The sequence below is a fragment of the Camellia sinensis genome, chromosome 1 (assembly GCF_055761805.1).
Source record: "Camellia sinensis isolate YWXY chromosome 1, ASM5576180v1, whole genome shotgun sequence".
NCBI lineage: Eukaryota > Viridiplantae > Streptophyta > Magnoliopsida > Ericales > Theaceae > Camellia > Camellia sinensis.
This window is the reverse complement of record NC_138961.1, coordinates 178,205,900-178,227,874: the sequence shown is the minus strand read 5'-3', so window position 1 is coordinate 178,227,874 and position 21,975 is coordinate 178,205,900. Positions and strand designations below refer to the sequence as shown.

At 35.9% G+C, this 21,975-nt stretch overlaps 2 protein-coding genes across 2 annotated transcripts in view; one reads left to right on the top strand and one right to left on the bottom strand.

The window, feature by feature from the left end:
* LOC114301419 (Serine/Threonine-kinase) overlaps positions 1-12,891 on the top strand; it is a 38,965-nt gene extending 26,074 nt beyond the window's left edge. The window contains exon 14 of the mRNA XM_028246386.2: positions 12,401-12,891. Coding sequence (XP_028102187.2) covers positions 12,401-12,448 — 48 coding nt within the window. The 3' untranslated portion in view covers positions 12,449-12,891. The remainder of the gene's footprint in view (positions 1-12,400) is intronic.
* A 2,063-nt stretch (positions 12,892-14,954) lies between these two features.
* Positions 14,955-21,044, bottom strand: CPR5 (protein). The gene is made up of 5 exons (XM_028246379.2): positions 20,480-21,044; positions 18,100-18,156; positions 17,763-17,798; positions 16,886-17,620; positions 14,955-15,831 (listed from the first exon to the last, which is right to left on the bottom strand). Exons 1-5 carry the CDS (start codon positions 20,876-20,878, stop codon positions 15,298-15,300), a joined length of 1,761 nt encoding a protein of 586 aa, XP_028102180.2. The 5' UTR covers positions 20,879-21,044; the 3' UTR covers positions 14,955-15,297.
* Positions 21,045-21,975: the final 931 nt, after the last annotated feature.

Genomic DNA, 21,975 nt, shown 5'->3' with positions numbered 1-21,975 from the left:
GTATTATTTCATATGAGCCTAAGTGCTTAGCAAAAAAAAAAAAAAGTCTTGGTTTTATGAAGAGCAAGTTATTGGGAGTTTTTGTAGTTGATATCATAGCGCATTTCAGTAAACAGAGTACCACTACTGCACACAAACATATGCAAAGCCTCAACTTGAACCCAAAAAAAAATATAGAAAGAACTAACTTCTTGTTTAGTTTTCCATGAAAAAAACAATTATTATGTAATCCTTTTCTTGATGGCTAGTGCTTTCTTCAATTACGATATGCTAAAGGAAAATATCAATTTTATTACCAAGAATCAGGATAACCGAATAGAGATAATCAATGCTATAAAAATCACAATAAAATCTCTTAGGTTAGACGAAACTATTCTCTTTTTTGTTGTTTGGAATTATTCTAGCAATTATTTCTATTGAAGCAACCAAACCTTTTTGTTTCATGGTCAATACACAAGGTGCTTTACCTGTAAATTGTAACGTTACTTGGATAGTTTAAACATTGGCTAATTTATTATTTTATTAGGCACCTTTGTGGAAATTGTAAACACATATGTACATGTTGCATGTATAAAAATATATAACTAATTTTAATAAGAACTAGTGATTGTAAACTTAGAGTATTTAAGTTTATGAAAGAATAAATGGATAACTGTAGCAAGGTGGTCTTTTTAGTTGAGTGTTTCGGGGTCTTTTGTTTGCTAGGGTCTTAGAGAACAATATTCTGTTTGATGCAAATATGAAGCAGCAATAGAGTAGGTTGTGATATAAATAAATAATAGAGATTAATGAGCCCAGAACAGTATTTCATTGGGGACCAAAAGCCGGAACCAATTAGGAACATAAACCAAAAGTCTCCTTTATGTCTAAGGAAATACATGAAATTTGGTAGTTTCCACATTTGAATTAGGGAAAAAAAAGTGCATCAACAAAGTGCTGCCCAGTGTTGTGAAAGACGCGCTTAGGCTTAAGTAGCAGTAAGGCGCAACAGTTGCACCTGCAGGTACCCAAGGCGAGGCAACTTGAAAGAGGCGTGCGCCTTATGCGCGACTTGTCGAGGCAAGAAAAGGCGCAAGTCACACGCTTGGGCGCGACTTTTGTTTTTGGATCTCTGAATGAATCTAATGGCTTAAATCGTGCTTTTAAAGGCTCGAATCACAAAGGATTACAACTCTGAGCTATATGCGAGAGTACCCAATCCCAAATCGATCGAAATGCCCAAATTTCCATTCGTATTTGCTCGAAAGCTTGCTATCTCTCTCTCTCTCTTCCCTTCGGTTCGTCTAGGACCAGGTGAGTTGTTGTTGTTGTTGTTGTTCTTCTTCTTCTTCTTAGACTTTGCTCTATTTTTTTTTTTTTTTTGTTTCTTTGACTTGGGAGTCTTGACTCTCTCTCTCTCTTCTTTTTCTTCTTCTTCGCTCTTTGTTTTTTTTCCTGCTTCTTAGACTGAGTTTCTCTCTCTCTCTCTCTCTCTCTCTCTCTCTCTCTCTCTCTCTCTCTCTTCTTGCTGTGCAGAGTTCTTCTTTGCTATTTGCTATTGGGCTGGTTTTTTTTTTTTTTTTCCTGTCTTATTTTATTTTACTTTATTTTAATTTTCTTGCTTCTTTGTTTTTCTTTTTGGCTTCTCTTCCATGCTTGTGTATGTTTCTTTTTTTTTTTTTTTTTTGCAATTGTCATTGTCTTTGTTTTGAGTCTCTGTTACAACAAAAAAAAAAAAAAAAAAAAAATTAATTCATGACATCACACATTACATTATGAATCATTAGTCTATGTTAATTTATCTATTTTTTACTAAGATTGTGCGCCTTGCTTCAATAAAGCTTGCGCCTCAAGGCCCCAAGATACCTTTAACGCCTTGGTGCGCCTTGAGCCTTTAAAAACACTGATGCTGCCCTTGTGCAGAATATAGTGGTAAAGGGATTGGAAGGAGCTCCGAGGTTGACTTGTCAAACACAAGTCTTCAAATGCAAAACCCCTTGTTAGGGTGGATCTATAGCGCAAATGTGAAATTTCTTGGGACAAAAATTGCTACCAAGAAAAGCCTCTTTTGTTGACTGTAAGGCTTTGGAAAAAAATAATTACTTCTACAAAAGGACTGGAAAGAAAAGAAAACTCAACTTTGGCTTAGTTGGGTTAAAATTAGAACCCATATCGACATAATGATAAAAGTAGCCCTACCTTAACCATGAACACACCACTTCATTTCCATTTACAATCGTATATACATATGATTGGTTCATTTTCTGCCACATGAGAGAATGCATTAGATCTTTGTAGTTTTGTAGTGGTTGTGGAGTGATACGGAAGATGGATAAAATGAAAAAAATTTCATTGAGAGGAAGACAAGGTTGAAAATGCAATTCAAGTGCGAAAGTCAAGAATAGAGCTACTACCTACTTTGGATATCTTGTTAAGTGAGTGGGAAAACCTGATTATGATAAGCCGTGGATAAACAAAAAGAATTTTGTGTGATCGGCATTGAGAAGTGCATGTTGCAAAGATGGCAACTTGTGTGGGAAGGTGAGTTCTTCCTAGCAGTGAAGGGCTATGTAATTGTTAATACACTTACAAGGTAAGGTTGGGTCTTTTGTGTGAGAACTCTTATCTTGCAGTGTTAGATAATTATCTTAGCTTTTAGTGGGGTTATGTGCAATATTTTGCAGTGATTTATCCCAGAAATTTTGGATATATATGATAGGGGGTACGGATTTTGGTGAGCAGTTTTTTTGTTGAGAACTTAGATAAGAATTGTAGCTCTGAAAACAGGGCTTAGATTTTGAGGAGTCAACCTTATGATACACCCTTCAACCCCTCTATTGCTGTGTTTTAGGCAGTGGCCAGAGACTTGCCAATTGTTTCCTTTCTATCCAGACATGGGAAGCACCATGTAGAAATTTAATGTATAAAGAGAAATAGAGAATTGTATTATTGATTGATTTATATTGATATCTATTACAATGATTCATGATTCCTATATATAGAAGAGGGTGAGTGTGTAGTAGGTAAGGAGTAGGTGAAGTGGAGGTGGTAGTGGTGTAGTGGGTTAGGTTTAGTGGAGTAGGTGAGGTGGTAGTGGTGTAGTGGGTTAGGTTTAGTGGAGTAGGTGAGGTGGTAGTGGTGTAGTGGGTTAGGTTTAGTGGAGTAGGTTTAAGTGGGTGAAGTAGGTGGAGAGTAGGTGGATTTTAACAGCCCCCCGCAAACTCAAGGGGGATAGGAACTAACCAACTTGAGTTTGGAGAGAGTAACAAAACAAGAAAATACATAAAAATAAAAGAGGATAGGTGACACTGTATGGTCGTGTCAGACCATTGGTGAAGACACTGGATGATGGTGTCATAACGTTGTAGAGGACACTGTATGGGGGTGTCATAACCATGTAGAGGACACTGTATGGTGGTGTCATAACAGTGTAGAGGACACTGGATGGCGGTGTCAGACCGATGTAGAAGACAGTTTATGGGGTCATGTCGGACCGTTGTAGCAGACAATGTTGTGACAGTTTACAGAGTCTTGCTGGACCCTTGTAGAAACTAACCGGAATCAATGTCGGGACAGTTTACAGAGTCTTGTCGGACCCTTGTAGAAAGTCGCACCCTCAAAAGGTGTGCCCAATCTTTCAAAAGGCGTGCCATCAAAAGGCGTGCCCAATCCATAAAAAGACGTGCCATCAAAAGTTGCGCCCTCAAAAGGCGCGCCCACTTCATCAAAAGTCGTGCCCGACAGAAAGCGTCGAGCCATCAAAAGGTGAGCCGGAGACGCGGCAAGGCACGTGAGCGACAGAGCAGCGTGTCGGCCGCGTCGTCAGTGTCAATATAAACCAATGCAGAGGCGGAGGAAACCAAACCAGACTGAAACCTCTGAACTTGTTATTCTGAAACAATCTGTAAATACTCTGTATCCAACCCTTCTCGGAAACACTCAGCAACCCAAAAAACATGGCCTCTTCTTCCCGTTCAGCTACCCAGAATATGGCCTCTTCATCCCGTGGTCTACTCACTCTCTTTCCCGACCTCAATGAGTCAACAAGAGAGATTACTGGAGCGGTGGCACTGGAACCTCAACCAAGTGCCCCGGAGTTTGCTCCGTTGAACTTTCCGATGCGGTCTGTGGAGCAAAGAATGGCAGTGCAGTCGGATGTGGAAGCCAATCAGTATACATTGAAGTCATGTGTGGAAACCATGACTGCGGTGACAAACTTGTCGAACCGGCTGTAGAGTAGGGCAAATGAGGTGCAGCAGTTAAACTCCCAGCTGGCTCTGCTCCAACGCATGTATAAGGATGCGCGAGCAGAGATAAGCGTGCTAAGGGCTGAAAACAAGGAGCTGAAGCGGAAGGCCACCGTGATGTTCCGTTTTGGAGGGCCGCCATATGCTGTAGTGGAGGAGCAGGGAGGAGGCAACTTGCTTGGTGGTCTAGGAAGCATGGAGGCTGGGCAGTCACGGGACAATCAAGAGAAAAGCAAGAAGAACAGACCCGCAGTAGAGTAGAGAAGAAAAATCCCACTGTGGGTGCGGTTGTTTTGTTTTTTGTTTGTTTGTTTGTTTGTTGTTGTTTTTTTTTTTTTTTTTTTTTTTTTTTTTTTGTTTTTTTTGTTTTTGGATGTAAAATGGTGATCGGGGTGAGTCCCGATATGAATAAAGCAAGTGTGTTTGGCAAACTCGAATGGTAGGTGTGGTAATGCAGAAAAATTAACTGGAATGAAATTTTTTTTTTTTTTTTTTTTTTTTTTTTGATATTGGTATCATGGAGCGGGAGGTGGTACAAAAATATTGTGTAGAAAAGGAGGGAGATGGTGGAAAATTATTGTTTAGACAGAGAGAAGGCATGTGAGGTGTAAAGTGGAGGACAAAATAAAAGAAAAAAAAGGTGAGAAATGTGATGATTTCTGTCCCTTCGCACAAAAACAGTACCACTAAAAGATGTTGTGGCTGCAAAGCCTGAAAAACTCAATGCATCAGTGGTTGATGGCGGAGACAATTGGAGTGTGGGACAGAGACAGCTTCTGTGCTTGGGGAGAGTCATGCTAAAACACAGCAAGATTCTGTTTATGGACGAAGCAACGGCTTCTGTCGACTCCCAGACCGATGTTGTCATTCAGAAAACCATTCGCGAGGACTTTGTGTCGTTTACAATAATCAGCATAGCTCACAGAATACCCACAGTTATGGACTGTGACAAAGTGATGGTTATGGATGCTGGATGGGCAAGGGAATATGAAGCCCCATCTCAGTTGCTCGAGAGGCCTTCGTTATTAGCCCAGCAATACTCAGATTACTATGCATTTAGAGGCCATGAGGTGTACCAAACACCATTCAAGGAGGGGAAGAAAAGAGGGTCTGAGAAGCTTGATCAGAAGCAGGTTGTCCATAGGAAGTCCATTGATGCATTTGGACAGAGGACTTCACAGTATAGAGGTGTCACAAGGCATAGATGGACCGGTAGATATGAAGCCCATCTATGGGACAACAGTTGTAAGAAAGTTGGAAGAGGCAGGAAAGTGAAGGTATGTGTACAAAATTCCAGCGGGCAGCGGAGGCAAGGTTGCCGGCCGGCTGCCCGCCGGTGAGAAAACAAAATACGGGCCTAAATCTTATGGCTCTGATACCATGTAGAAATTTAATGTATAAAGAGAAATAGAGAATTGTATTATTGATTGATTTATATTGATATCTATTACAATGATTCATGATTCCTATATATAGAAGAGGGTGAGTGTGTAGTAGGTAAGGAGTAGGTGAAGTGGAGGTGGTAGTGGTGTAGTGGGTTAGGTTTAGTGGAGTAGGTGAGGTGGTAGTGGTGTAGTGGGTTAGGTTTAGTGGAGTAGGTGAGGTGGTAGTGGTGTAGTGGGTTAGGTTTAGTGGAGTAGGTTTAAGTGGGTGAAGTAGGTGGAGAGTAGGTGGATTTTAACACACCAAATCCCTTGTTTTGATATGGGTTTTTTTTTTTCCCCCCATAATCTGTTATTATCTTTAGATTGAGGAGATGCAAAAATTATTTTCCATGCATTGGTGTTGTTGCTACTCGTTACTGGGAGTAATAATTTCCTTGCTGTTTTAAGTTGTCAGCCTTTATTTTTTTCCACTACCTGTTCTATTACGTGCTGCTGTTTATTTCCTGGTCCAAATTTTTGTGTTTTAGATGAATTACTCATCTAGATACAAGACGTGGGTTTTGAGTTCCTATAACACGGTACTTGTATAGTTACTTGTATGCCTATACTTTGATTAGTCTTGTCTTGTTCACATGATATGTGGAGCATTTCTCAGAAGTGCTATTCCTGTTTAATTTATAGCTTTCTCATAACCTTGTTGGTACCTTATATTGTGCAATTATCAAAGTCAGATGTTCTTCATCTTGAAAACCATCCTCATAGATAGATTTACTTTGGATCAGATAGTTTCTATTGTTTCCAATGTTCAATTTGAGCCCCAGACAAAAAAAAGAAAACAAAGGTAGCGTTTGGTTTAGTTTTAGAATCATGATTTGACAATTTAGTTGTATTTTGAGCAATGTTTTCAAAACCGGACCGGTGAGCGAATCGGAAAAGGGACCAAGTGGACGGGTTACCGGTTTAACCGTCGGGTCAAAGCGATCGAACCGTAGCGTCATAATTAATATTATATAATTTAAAAATATTACTATAAATTATAAATAAATAAAAATATATATAAATAATCAAATAAAAAAAAATGTTGCATAGTATTTATTTATAATATTTAATAATTTCATAATTGATAAAAAAAAGTCACTTATTTTAAAGAAATTAAATTTTTTAAACATTCCTTCCAAACAATTTGATTGAATGCTAGATTTAATTTTGGAGGGAAATGAAATTTTCAACCCTCTCCAATCAATATGCTTCAAATAATTTGATTGAATTCTACATAGAATTTTGTAGGTTCTCTTTGGAAAATCTTTTCCTATAAATAGGAATAGATTTTTATAATTTTTTCAAGTTTTTAATTAGACTCTTCCTTATGGGAGGAGACTCTTGAAATAAGAATTTTTGGTCAAAATTTTGAAATATATATATATATATATATATATATATATATATATATATATATATATAAGAAAGAAAAGAATAATAATAAAAAAAACGGGCCGACCCTCCCGACCCGGTTCGGGTCACCAGTTTTGCTCCCATTCCGGGTTTAGGGGGTTGACCGGACCGGAACAAGGTTTGGTTCCCGGTCTGGTCCAGGTTTGAAAACATTGATTTTGAGTTTGTGAGTTGTTGAACCATGATTTGAAAAGAGAAAATTTGTTTGATTATGAGATATGAAAACTTAATTAAAAAACTTATAATTCACAACCAAATACACAACTTAAAATTCTATTGAAAATTTTATTCAAAACTTATAACCAAACTCTTTTTAAAATTAAATTCAAAAAAATAATTATTGAAAAAATAATTTTTTTATTGAAAAAATAATTTTTTTATTTAAAAAATTCAAAAAAATTTGAAAATATTTTTTTATTTAAAATATTACAAAATATATATTATTTTTTGTTAAAAAAAATGTTCAGCTAGTGCTTTAAAATTACTTTTGATTGTATATTTGATTGTAATTTTTTTAAATTTTTTGTTTAAAAATGTTTTTTTTAAATTTTTTAAAAATTTGTTTGACAAATTAGTTATTATTTAAATTGTTTTTTTGTTAATTTCAAATAAATGGCCAAATAATTTGTCATTTTGGTCTTTTTAAAAAAAATTTCTATATTTAAAAAATATTAAAAACAAATACAAGGTAGTGTTTGGTTTATTTTCAAAACTCAATTTTGTTTTTAAATCATGATTGGGATGAAACATATTAACCAAACATATTTTTAAAATGTAATTCAAAATTATTTTCAAACTCCTCTCTTCTCTCGCTTTTTTTTATTATTTATTACTATTATTATTGATCAATCAATCAATCACTTTTTCTCTCCTCTCTCCTCTCACATTCTATTCATCAATCAATCAATAAACTAAAAAAATTACAAATCATTCCAAAACTATTTTCAAAATGCATAACCAAACAAATTCTCTTTTTAAATCATAATTCAAAAAGCTCAAAATTCAAAACACAACTTGACACTCAAATAATAATTTTAAAACTAAATCAAACGAACCCTAAATTTTTTTTTATTTTTTTAATAGGTGGCAATTGTAAAAAAAAAAAAAAAACTGTTCCGGTCAATTGGTAGACCCAAAAATTCAAAAACTGTCTGGGAGAATGTCCGGACGGACAACCGGGTAGACTCAAAAATTCAAAAACTCTTTGGTTACCAAACATGTTTTGAAATGTGATTTGGAATTGATTGATATATTACAATGATTCCTATATATAGAAGAGAGGATGTGGGAAGAGAATAGGTGAGTGTGTAGTAGGTGAGGAGTAGGTGGAGAGTAGGTGAAGTAGGTGAGTGTGTAGTAGGTGGTAGTGGTAGGTGTGTTGTAGGTGAATTTTAACAGCCCCCCGCAAACTCAAGGGGGATAGGAACTAACCAACTTGAGTTTGGAGAGAGTAACAAAACAAGAAAATACATAAAAATAAAAGAGGATAGGAGACACTGTATGGTCGTGTCAGACTATTGGTGAAGACACTGGATGGTGGTGTCATAACGTTGTAGAGGACACTGGATGGCGGTGTCAGACCGATGTAGAAGACAGTTTATGGGGTCATGTCGGACCGTTGTAGCAGACAATGTTGTGACAGTTTACAGTGTCTTGTTGGACCCTTGTAGAAACTAACCGGAATCAATGTCGGGACAGTTTACAGAGTCTTGTCGGACCCATAAAGGAGCTAACCAGAATCAATGTCGGGACAGTTTACAGAGTCTTGTCGGATCCATGAAGGAGCTAACCGGAATCAATGTCGGGACAGTTTACAGAGTCTTGTCGGACCCATAAAAAGTCGTACCCTCAAAAGGTGTGCCCAATCCATAAAAAGGCGTGCCATCAATCCATAAAAAGGTGTGCCAGATATGATGGCGAGGCACGTGAGTGCCTTGGCTGGCGCGCCCGTTTGTCGTCTGGCGTCAAGTGGCGCGCGATACGCGTGGCTGCCTTGGCTATTTAACCAAGACGGAGGCGGAGGCCGAGGCAGAGGCTGAGACAAGAAACTGAGAAAAAACTTTGAAAAACAAACTCTTCGTTGTCGGAGAGAGAAACTCGGTAATATTCTGTAACACGCTGTTGCCCAGAAAATGGCTTCGTCGTCCCGCGGTCTGCTCACCCTCTTTCCCGACCTCAACGAGTCAACAAGAGAGAGAACTGGTGCGGTGGCACTGGAACCTCAACCAAGCGCCTCGGAGTTTGCTCCGTTGAACTTTCCGATGCGGTCTGTGGAGCAAAGAATGGCAGTGCAGTCGGATGTGGAAGCCAATCAGTATACATTGAAGTCATGTGTGGAAACCATGACTGCGGTTACAAACTTGTCGAACCGGCTGCAGAGTAGGGCAAATGAGGTGCAACAGTTAAACTCCCAGCTGGCTCTGCTCCAACGCATGTATAAGGATGCGCGATCAGAGATAAGTGTGCTAAAGGCGGAAAATAAGGAGCTGAAACGGAAGGCTACCGTGATGTTCCGTTTTGGAGGGCCGCCATATTCTGCAGTGGAGGAGCAGGGAGTAGTGATCATGCCCAGTGGAGTGGGAAATACGGAGGCAACACCGGCAAGGGCCGCCCAGGACGGAGGTAAGAAGAAAAGACCGGCGGCAGAGTAGAGAAGGGATGTCGGTGTGTGGCCGTCTGCAGAAAAGAAAACAAATCGTGTGGGTTGTTGTTGGTTTGTGTTTTGTTGTTGTTTTGTTTTGTTTTTTTTTTTTTTGTTTTGTTTTGTTTTTTTTTTTTTGTGTAATTGTGATCGGGGTTGATCCCCTGATATGAATAAAAACAAATGGGTTGTGTAAACTCGGATGGTAGGAAGCACGTGAGAATGTGTGATTTGTTTTGGTGGTTTTTTTGTTTTTTTTTTGTTTTTTGGTTGTTTTTAATAAAATATATAAATTATCGGGGGAATGAAAACGAGAAAGAAGATTGGTTTAAAAATAAAAGAAGTATGAGTGTGTGCAAAAAGTGGGGGATGATGGGGTAAAATAAAATAAAAGAAAATGATGATGGGTGTGCAAACTTTCGGTGGCTTTGCAAAAGATGGATTAAAACAAATATAAAAAAAAAAGAAAAGAAAGTGGAGTGGGAACAGGAGTGCATGGATTATGTGATGTAATAATAATAGTAATAAAAAAATAAAAAGTTAGACCATCAATGAGAGAAACAGGGAGAGAAGGAAAGTGCATTGGTGATCACGTGGGTAACCTCTTTTTTTATTTTTTATTTTTAATTGGTTTCGCAAAACCAGAAAGAGTAGCTGGTATATATATTATATATCTAATATATATATATCTATTATATATTTAGTATATATATCTAATACTATATTATATATCTAGTATATATATATCTAATTGTATATGTATATATATTATATATCGAATATATCTAATATATCCCATGCGCTGGAGAGTTGGGTATCAGGCTCTGGCAAGGATTCTTTCAGCTTTTCATCAAGAACCACAACCGTAATGTTTGCACCATACTTCTTCTTCTTCTTCTTCTTTTTTTTTTTTTTTTTTTTTTTTTTTTTAAGCCGTTGAGCCAAATTCAGCTTTTGCTTAGGATTGAGAGTGTTGTGTTCTTTGAAGGGAATCGACGCGAGATCGTTGTTGAAGGGAATCGGCGTGAATCGAGCTCCGTCGACGGTGGATTGTTGTTGGAGAGATCTGTTTGGTGGTGCTCTGGACCAGCCACAGCACAGAGCATATCGGAGAATGAAGATGGTGAGTGCGAAGGTTGTGAAACTCCTGACGGTGTTGATGATGCAAATATACTTGCAAACACACTGCTGCTACTGCAATTTGCACCATTACCGCTTGAGCTGGAGGAACCGCTGGCTGTTGCGATGGTTAAGTTGGCCGCCACCGGTTGTTGCGGTGGTATTCCGGAGGGGTTTTCCGGCGCTTCTGAGCTTTGAATGGACAGAACAGAGAGGTAAGAGAGAGGTAAGAGAAGTTACAGTCTGGGTATGTGTAGAAAATTTTAGCGGACTAGGTAGGTTGAGATCCGGCGGGCGGCCAAGGCGAGGTTGCCGCCTGTCGGTGAAGCGAAAAATACTAAATTCTTAACCTTGCTCTGATACCATGTTAAAATTGGTGTATTATTGATTGATATATTTTGATATATTACAATGATTCCTATATATAGAAGAGAGGATGTGGGAAGAGAATAGGTGAGTGTGTAGTAGGCTATGTTACATGGACTCGGGTACGGGTGTCGGGTGCGGGTATGTATCTAGAGGTCGGACTCATCAAATCATAAATTTAAAGATACGCGGACTCGGCAAAAAAATGTCATATTTTTATATTTTTAATCTAATATGTGAGATAAAATGGTATTATATTTAACTTATAGTGTCAAAATGACATTTATAGCAATTATATAACAATATATACATATAATAATAGTGTTATATACAATTATATAAGAAGTATCCGTTGAAAAGTATCCGACACATATCCCATACCCTTGTCCGAGTGTCGGGTGTCCGACACGGGTATTTGATTTAATTTGAAGAGTCCATGTAACATAGGTAGTAGGTGAGGAGTAGGTGGAGAGTAGGTGAAGTAGGTGAGTGTGTAGTTGGTGGTAGTGGTAGGTGTGTAGTAGGTGAATTTTAACAGGAATCATATTTTGAAAACTATAATAAAAAAGAGGGTTGGAATATGAGGGTGGAATTATGATTCTGGAATGGAACCAAACAGAGCAAAAAATTCTCTGCAATCACCCTCCATTACCCGTGACATTTTCAATAGTTGTTCCTTTTTGTTTTTCAAATTGTATTTTTATGCTTATCAGCTGTTTGATTATATGCTTTAGTAAAAACATTTGTTTGTAATGTGGTAGCCAAATGCCGAAAATACAATAAATATTTACCTGTAAAAAGTTTGACATAATTTTAGGCTTGAATCTAATGGAGTGCTTACGTTTATGCTTTTGCCTTTTAATGGATTATGACGTTAAGCAGGACTAGAAATTTTTGACGGCACCTTGCACACAGGTTTCATTTGAATGGGGGTTGAGAGTCTTTAGCTTTCTGTTATTCTACAGGTTCTAGGATTTAAAGTGTTTAATCTTCAAAATATTTAACTCAGCCACTAATCAGTTTGCAAAGCTCTTCTTTTGTTTTTTGTTTCTAAGATTTGTATACGGGTCTCTATCACTTGTGCATCAGGTAGTTATTGGGACACATTTCTAGGGATGGAAGGCAATTTTGTTTACAGTGCTACATCTTTGGACTAGCTACTCTTTTTGGCCTTTTTACTGTTTGATTTTTTTTGGTATTTGGCTTTGCAGTCTCCATTTATAAACAGATATTACGGGAAGGCTCATAAAGTTCTGTGATTTGATGCCGAGGACCAATTGTATGCAGATCATATATCCTATACTTGAGGAGAAAACTAATTTTCTCATTTGGGATTCAGAAGAACCCAGCCTGAGGTTATTGATTTGGTTCATCTTCTAAATGTAAACCCGTAGTTTTTAGAATCATTAGAGGAAGAAAGAATAGATAAAGAGAATAATAATAAAGTGGTCTTAATACCATCGGATATTTGTAGGATACAATGCCGAGGCATCCAATTTTGGGAACTGTTTATTTGGCATGATCAGTAGTTGGGAATTATCAGTTTAGTTTGGTTTAATCTTCCTCAGTAATTTTTTTTTTGTTGTTGCAATACCTTCGTTCTGTAATTTTGTTTTTGCCCAGAAAAAAGAGACCTTAGTTGTGTAATATTGGGAGTTGAGTTCTACAACATTATGAATGGGAGAATTAGTTTATTGAATCATTTTAAGAGCCTTTGGGGGGGATCATATATCTCATATATATGCTGAGTATCATTTTGTGCCCATTATGCTTTTGGAATTTTGGATATGTATGCTCTGAATAAGCTTTGGATTTGCAATCATGTCAGTTACATTGGTGTAGGTTAGGAGAAGTTAAGCCGAAGTTGGCATAAAGTATGCTGTCATTGTGTAGTTGTTAGGCTCTGTTCGGAACATGGAAAGGAAATTATTAGGGTTTTGTTTTACTTCGGTTTGAAAATTATTGGTAAAGGAAAAACATGAAAGAAATGCATATGCTTTCGACGAAACCCAATGTCAGGTAAAATAGTGATGATCTTCTCCAGTATTTTCTTCATCCAGAATTGGGTCCTTTGGATCAATTACTGGATGAAGAAAGTTTTAGAGAGGATTCGGATCCAAAATAGTGATGAAATAGTGGGCCAATTTGTGATTTTTATGAGATCTGAATGCAGCGAGTGTGTAAACACAGAAATATTTGTACATAGATAATGAGGAAAATATGTAATAATGTAAACAATTGAAATTTGTCTTTCAAAACTGTATTGAAAATAGTTACGAGCTTTATTTATTTGGACATTAACTTTTGAATAAAATTACATGATTTGAAAATTCACTTTGGATCTAAAACATATAGTTTGGAATCTGATTTTTAATTATAAATTTTTTTGAAAATTGATATATTCAAATTAAAAATGATGTGTTAACTAATAGAAAGTGATCTGTGAAAATTGAGTTAATGTTCCTCCCATAAATGGCTTGCCAAGAGAAGAGAGTTAAATGAACTCGATGGCTAAGAAGGTCCAAATGTTGTCCTCCCATGAGGGTTTCAAATGAACAGAGTCATTTGTGAACAAGTTCGAGTTTGGTTTAGTAAAAGCTCGTTTGAACTTGATTCGTTAAATGTTTTGCGTATGAGTTAGAGCTTGAGCTCGTGAAATTTTTAATAAATAAGTTCAAACATTTTAAAACTTGACTTATATAAGTTCGGTTTGTTAGTTGACTCATTTAATATTTATTATTTATATATTAAATAATATAAAAATATGTATAAAAAATAAGATAAATATATTATTTATATATTTAAAAAATATAAATGTAAATAATATTTAACTATAGATAGTAGATATTATTATTTTGGTAAAAGATTGATTTTTTTTTTTTAGTATGTTTATATATGTTGTATAATTAAAATTTTAATTGTAATTTTAGTCTCATATGCAAGTATAAATTTATAAATTTTTTGATTCGTTCAGCTCATGAACATGTTCAAGCTCAGAGTCAAGCTTAAGTCAATTCGACTTGAGTTCAGTTCGTTAAATTTTTATTAAACTCGAACTCAAGTTCGATAAAATCTTAATAAACAAGTCCAAATATACTAAAATTCAGCTCGGCTCAGCTTATTTGCAATCTTACCTCCCATAGAGTTGCCAATTTTTAACAATATGATTCAAAGTGTAAACTACTAAATCTAGTCTTTCGCATTTTACTCTTCCTTTTTCTCAACAAATCCAAGGAATTTGTAGACATTCTCAGCAAATCTCCCGGTAAATTTCTTTCATGTTTGTTATTTACCAATGCCTAGGCTAAACAACCAATAAATTGTTGCTCATAGGAGATCAATAAAATTCAACTAAAAAGAGGATTGTGGGGGAAGCACAACGCAACTATTGTTGTCAAATGCCAAAATAGTGAATCACAATTTGAATAGCACAATTCCCTCAATTTTCGATTCAACAACAAGATTTGAATTGTTTTGGTTAAATTTCAGTATCATATGAATCAATTGGTGAGGAACTGAAGCATTCCATGCAATTCCAAGGAATTGAATCAAATTGTGAATCATACAATTCTAACAACCACGCACATGACCACCAACTTAAAATACAGGTCGGACTGAATCATATGCTTGTGAAACCATTGCCATTTCAACTGAATCAACAACCATTCCCATTTCAACTGAATCAACAACCATTGTCATTTCAACAGAATCAACACTGCTAAAAAAAAAACAAAAACAGTAATGTGCAAAGTACAAGGTGCGAAGTTACATAACTTGTGTCAATGTATTCAGCTTATAGTATAACTTAATGTTACAATACAAATCAAGTACAAACTCGGAACCCAGCTCTATTTCGTTTCCCCTTAACAAGAAAACCCCAAAATAACAGACAAATTGAGGAAGGTAATAATATTACTTGATAAATAAAATTAGAACAATCGCTCGCGTCAACACACCTGTGTTCTTGTGTTTGCCAAATACACTACATTCATCTGAGTAGTAGTACAGAAAAAAAAAAAAAAAAAAACTACTAATAGTCGAGAGCGAAGAGAATACCTTTGACTTGATGTAAAATGCAGTAGGCTCTTCTTACCACACGGCTTCAGTTTCAATCACTGGTACTTTGCAAGAAATCTATCACCCTTGATGAGAAGTGATCTTTCCACTCCACAGGACTTGCAAAAGGCACAAGACCACATAGCAATGGTAGAAACAGAAGCATGGTGGCATAGAACAAAAATCGCCTGATCCAATAAGGGACTATTGTACTGCTGTTTGGCCCTTGACACACGGTAATGGGACCATGGAGAATAAGGAACAAAGCCGAGGTCCAAACATTTGAAAATAAATGCAAAAAGCATAGAACTTCCCAATACAAGAGCCAATGATATCCACTTCCCCCCATTGTGTCTATGCAAAGCTTGCCTGCAAAACCACAGGCAAATACTAGCAAGAGAATGAAGGTAATTGGCATTGTCTGTGTAGACATCGCAGAACGCTGGAGAAGCAAATACACAATTGCCAAGATCATTAACATGCCAAATAGCATACGGCTGACAACTTGAACCTGACACCACAGGATTCGCAGTCCTGAATTGACAGATGCCATGGGGTTTGGGACCCCCCACCAAGACTTGGACCTCTGAAATAGAACCAATCCTAATAAGAACACTTATCACCTAAATACAGAAAAGGAGTAGAGTAGCAAAAGAATCAATTATGCATGATGGATAATAGTAGCAAAAACAACCAAAAACTACAAGTTTGGCAACTAAGAACCACCTCCAACCTTTTTGAAAATTGATTCTTTTCTCCCAACTTTCAGGTTTCAATAACAAAGAAAATTATATCAAATCATAAAAACGAGGTAAAGGATAGTAACAATTCATTATATATTTTATTCAACTGTAAATTATACTAACCTCCCGAGGTTTGGAGAAAATACAACCAACCCCACGGTTTTGGCATAATTATACCGACCTCCATTTTAGTTATGTACAAACACAAAGATAAACAAGGTAGACTATATATATATATATATATTTCAGTATAAAAGAGATGACAACCTCACTTTTCCACCCATATATAGCTATCGAATTACTAATGAAAAGGAAGCTAGCCAAGTGTTATGTAAATTAAAACATTAAGAGAGCCCAATATAATTATGCCAAAAACTTGTGGGGCTTACTGTATTTTCTCCAAATCTTGGAGGAGATTAGCGTAATTTACCCTTTATTCAATTATTATAATTTCTTCCCCATAATTTTGGCTGTAAAAGATTTTTATTAGATTCATCAATATTTTGGATCTTGAAAAGCAGGTGAATTGTCAAATTGAACTGTAAGCTCAAAAATAGGATATCCTGTGGTAGAAAGAATAGAAGGACCAACTCAAGTATTCCTCCAATCTGTCTGTTCAAAGAATTCTTCCCGATTTACAGAGAAGACTACCTCTGTTGTGGGCATGGTTCAAAAAGCAGAAGTTAGTTGATGGTCCTGGCGAGATTTCTAATTGAACTGTCAGAAAATCTAATCTAAAAACATATGATGCTGTATATTAACTTAAAAAAACTGTTGGTGTGCAGATAAGAACATCTTCTAAAAGAAGTCAAATCAAAAGTAAAACTTCAGACTTTGAGAGAAGAGTTTGATCAATGAAATCCAGAACAAGAATACATACAGCCCCTTAGTCTTTACCTCAGAAGGCGTACAGGATGCGGTAGCTTCAGTTAGCCTGTTGTGTGAATAAACATAAGCTCCATATGCAACTGAGGCCAACATGATGAGCAAACCAGCAACAAGACAGTCTATGCACGTTTTAAGCAGCACAGCATGTCTTGTTTCTTCTAATTCATTTTTGAATTTCTCAGCTTTAAATGATGCCTTTGAAATACCCATAGATAATTTGCACCTCTCCAAGAAATTTAAATCAGAGTTAAGAGAAAGCTGTTTCTCTTTCAGTTGTAATTTTTTCGTGATGAGACCAATCTCAAATGCCTTGAGGTCGTTAGAACGAGTTTGTTCAATGACAGATTTTTCAAGGGTGCTAAACAGAGACTGGTTAATTACAGAACGATTTGTGAAAGAAGAAACACAGGACAACTGTCGGTTTATTCCCCCACCATGCAAAACCAGCTCCTGAGTTTTTGAATCAATTTGCATATTTTGCTCTCTCTCTTCGAGAGTGCCAAAATGCTCCTCAGCTTCTTCTGAATGACAAGCTTTTATGCTAGAACTGCAAGAGAAACCATGTTCTTTGTTGAGAGACATTGGAGGAATCACATCTAAATAGTCATTTTCTTTGTTTGAATATCTTGGGTGTTCTCCAGTGTATTGAGAAGATTCATTGATTAATCTAAGAGTCATCAAGGTGCTCCGGAATGATTTCTCAAAGTTCCTCACAAACAATTCAAACTTGTTGTCCCCAAATACCTGTTTCCACACATCCAATCAAAACAATAACTTCATAAATTCTAGGTTAACATCTTCAATGTGTCGAGCAATATCAACTACAAGAAAAAACTTAACTTGACAACCAGTCAAAAGATGAGTCAACAGTTGAGGTCTGGCTTACATTGGCTAAAGATTCTCTGACAGCCAAAGAGCAGATCTGCAAGAGAGTAATTGAATAACAACAATCAGCACACATTTCTTTTGGAGTGCAAGATAAAGCTGGCAAAAAAGTGCAAATGAAATAATGAAAGTTGTTTAACAATCCAAGTGGAGCAACATTTGGTTGATCCATAGTTGAAAAAAAATACCCACTGGGAAATTTCACCATATGTGAAAATGGGTGTGCCATGCCAAGAAATAACACATTGATGGAGGACTTTCATCTATGGCTGGGTGGATCCATTTGTGGGAGTATAATTTCAAAACACATGTTGGTCTAAAAAGAAGTAGAGAAGTACCTTAGAAAGGTGATCAACAGCCATTGTTTCCCTAGTAGCATACTTTCTTTCCAGGACCTGTGATCCATATGCACCATATCCATGTATTACCCAAAAGCTACAAATGTTAATCTTAAAAAACAACAAAAGTCACCCATGCTTCTATTGGATGTTGGCAAGTATATAAAAAAAAACACCCAGTTTAGCTCCCAATAGATGGGGGTCTGGGAGGAATAGAATTGAGTGCAAACCTAACCTTTGGCATAATTTGCACAAAGTGGCTGCCCTCAAGTTTGCACCTACAACCTCAACGTTGATATGAGGAGTTTAACCACTGAACAAGTAGCCCCGTGTCACTCTGGAAAGTTTCATGATAGTGAAAAAAAAGGAATTTATTGTCATGATCTTTAAAGCTAATGTCATGAGGCCTGCTTTGAACAAGGATAAGAAAAACCCTTTAGCCTTACCCTCACATATCACACTCACCTGTGACTGGAAATCTAATTGTTATAATTATTTTCACAGTTCAAGTTCTCACATAATATTAATTAATTTCCAACAGAAAAATCAAACAAAAGGGTCACTTTGAAAAGTTGCACGATAGTGAATCAGGGAATTGCTTGACAAGATCTTTAAAAGTTAATGCCGTAAGGCTTGCTTTGAGCAAGGATAAAAAAAAAATCTTTAGCCTTAGCCTCAGACATTAGACTCACCCATGCCAGAAGGTGATGGACATGCTCTGATCCTTCACTCCTATGCAAATGCAAGTTGGAAGGTCGAATGCATGAGGTGGCACGTCAGGGCAACCAAATGCACGAGACTTAAGATTCATGTAGAGAGTCTTCATTTTTATTACAAATACAACAAAATTATAGGAGAAACCCTAAATCTAACGAGTGGTATTTGGTTATGACCCATTGTGTGTCTCTCAGTTATGATTGAAAGTGATTTAGTTATGACATTTGTAGTATCAATATCAAAAATTATCATAATTTGCATATGGTACACACACAAAAAGAGGTTTGTATTGTAGAATGACCCTTGAACAACAGATGTTTGTTAATGAAACCATGCCTTGTTTGGGAAATTTGCTATTTTAGTAGGTTATTTTAGTTTTTGTCTATTTTAGTAGGCTAAAATTTGTGTATTTAAGAAGAGGGTTAAATTTTTTTGTAGTTGGATGTTATGTTTGTGAGAGAACAAGTGAAATGACTATAGGTTGTTTTATTGGCTATTTTAGCCTATTTTGTCTTTTTGTGGATTTTAGTCAAAAAAAAAAAAAAAAAAAACCAAAAATCGACTTGCCAAACAGGGCCATATAGAATGTTAATATCTAACAAATCTATTAATGCTTAATTTTTTAATTTCAAGGGGTTATTAATTAGACGGATGACTAAAGTTAGATTTCAGACCACTACAACAATAGATTTGTTTTCCAATCCACCCCCTTCTAAAACATAGATCCATGTTACCTATATGCATGAATTCTCATTATTTTTTCTTTTAAAAAAAAAATACCCATAATAGCATAAAATAAATAGAAAACTTTGAGACAAGGGTGCTCAATGAAATAAATTAATGTGGTATTCCAAAATATAAACACAAAAATGAAATATTATCTAAAAGATTTTAATAAAACATTAGAAAATATAATAGGGAAAAATATATTTGTTAATTTCAACCATATCACTTAAGCATGTAAATACTTTTTTCCTCTAAGCATCAAACATTTCACTACAGATAAAAAAATTTGCCATCATCAAAGGTGAAACCAACATACTTTATTTTCAATTATTGAACTTCACAGTGACCTTTGTATTTTTTTGTAGTTTCATTTATTTATTAAATGTTTAAACAATGCATTAGACGAGTTTAACAACAACTCAAGTCAAACTCTCTCTATATGTATACTCCAGATATGCTGATGCGCAAAAGGCGTACAATTTACACCTGAGACGTACTACTCGGACCGTGATGCACAAGCTTTAATAACATTTGTTTCTTCACTAATTTTACTTATTAACCATGATCATTAGCTTGTTATATATCAACAACTTGATAGAAAAACAATTTATTTGACAATCTAAACCATTAACAAAATGCAAAATTGTACCCAAACAAATCAAGAAAACCATTAACAAAATTCAAAATTGTACCCAAAATAATCAAGAAACAAAATTCAAAATTGTACCCAAAATAATCAAGAAACATAAAACTCCAACCAAACCCAAACAGTCAAAAATCAGCTACATACAACCCAAAGTCTTCTAGAATTAAATCTCTCTCAAAAGAGGAAAAAAAATCCGATTTTTTTTTTTTTTTTTTTTTTCCCAGGAAAAGGCTTTTCCCCAAAAATCTGATTTTAGTTTTCCACAATGACAAGCAATGAAATTGATCGTACCTGAGCAACAACAGCAGCAATCGACATTCCGAGAGGGAGAGCCAAGGCCTCGACATCGCATTCCTTTTGCCGAGCCGAAGCGATCAAGACTCTAGGGTTTCGTTGCTTAGTCGCAACGCGTACCCCTCTCTGTATAGAATGCGAGGTAGAACAAACCGACGAGGTTGAAGACGATGTTGCTTCAGAGCCATCCATGAAGAGCTTCTTCTTCTTCTTCTGGTTCTTCTTGGTTTTGATGGTGATGGGTTTGCCGCCGTCGATGGTGGGTTTTGATGGGGGCAGGATTTCGGCCGTTGAATTGGAATCGACGGCGACGGCGGAGGCGGCGGTGGGGGTTGCGTCGGTGGAGGCGACGGTAGGGGAGTGGAGGGGTTTGGGAGAAGGTGGAGGGGCGTCCATGGAAGATTGAATGGGTGGAACGGGGTCGAATTTCAAATATCGATTAATTTTTATGAAGAGAAAAAGAGAGAGGGAGAGAGACTAGTAGGTCCAAAATCAACTCCAACCACAGTAGTAGATTTTTTTCCCCTTAATTATCTATAATACTATTATTAAGTAGAAGTCTGAATTGATTTACGCCTCGTTTGTCGACTGAACTTTTTAGTTAAAAAGTTAAAAAATTATTAAATTAATCAACAAATTAATAATTCATATTAAAAAGTTAAAAATTTTCTTTTCTCTTTACTTTTTGTATATCTTTTTATAAAAAATTAAAAAATTATCCCAAACATACTAATTTTTTTTAATTCATATTTTAGCCAAATAATTAAAAAATTACTAAATTAACCTGTTCCTAAACGAGACCTTAGTAAAATCTTCTCCCCTTTTATGTCAAGTGACAATTTTACATATGTTAAAAAATTAAAGATTATTATATACACTGTAAATAAATTTTAAACTTAAGACCTTAAGTTTTGTTAAAAATATAATTATTATTTAAATAACATGTATAGTTCACTCTATTTTCACTTTACATGTATAGTTCACTCTATTTTCACTTTACACACATGTTACCTACTTTAAGTTTTCATTGGAGCACCTACCCACTCAGTAATTGAGGAGTGGTTTAAAAAGTTGGTTAAAAATTAATTTTTTGATTTTTAATTTTTTGATTTTTCATCTTTTTGTATATAAAAAATATGAGAGATGATATGATTCAAAATAGATTAAAAATTAAAAATTAACTTGTAACTAACTTTTTAACTTATTCTAAGCTAAACTTTGTCACTTTCCATCGGTTAATACAAACTAATTTTAACACTTCTAATGGAGATGCTCTTGCACCATCATAGGCTTCCAATTTATATTAAGGTGTAGAAGGTGCTTGATCACTGTTTAGTAATCAACATCAACTAAAGTTACAAGAATCTAATAAGCAATTAATTACTGTTTACATTAAAATGGCAAGCAATGAACATCGATAGCTTTGCAAGAAGTTTGAGTCTATGTTTTGATTAGGTACACTTAGATTTGGATCAATGATATTGGATTAGAAA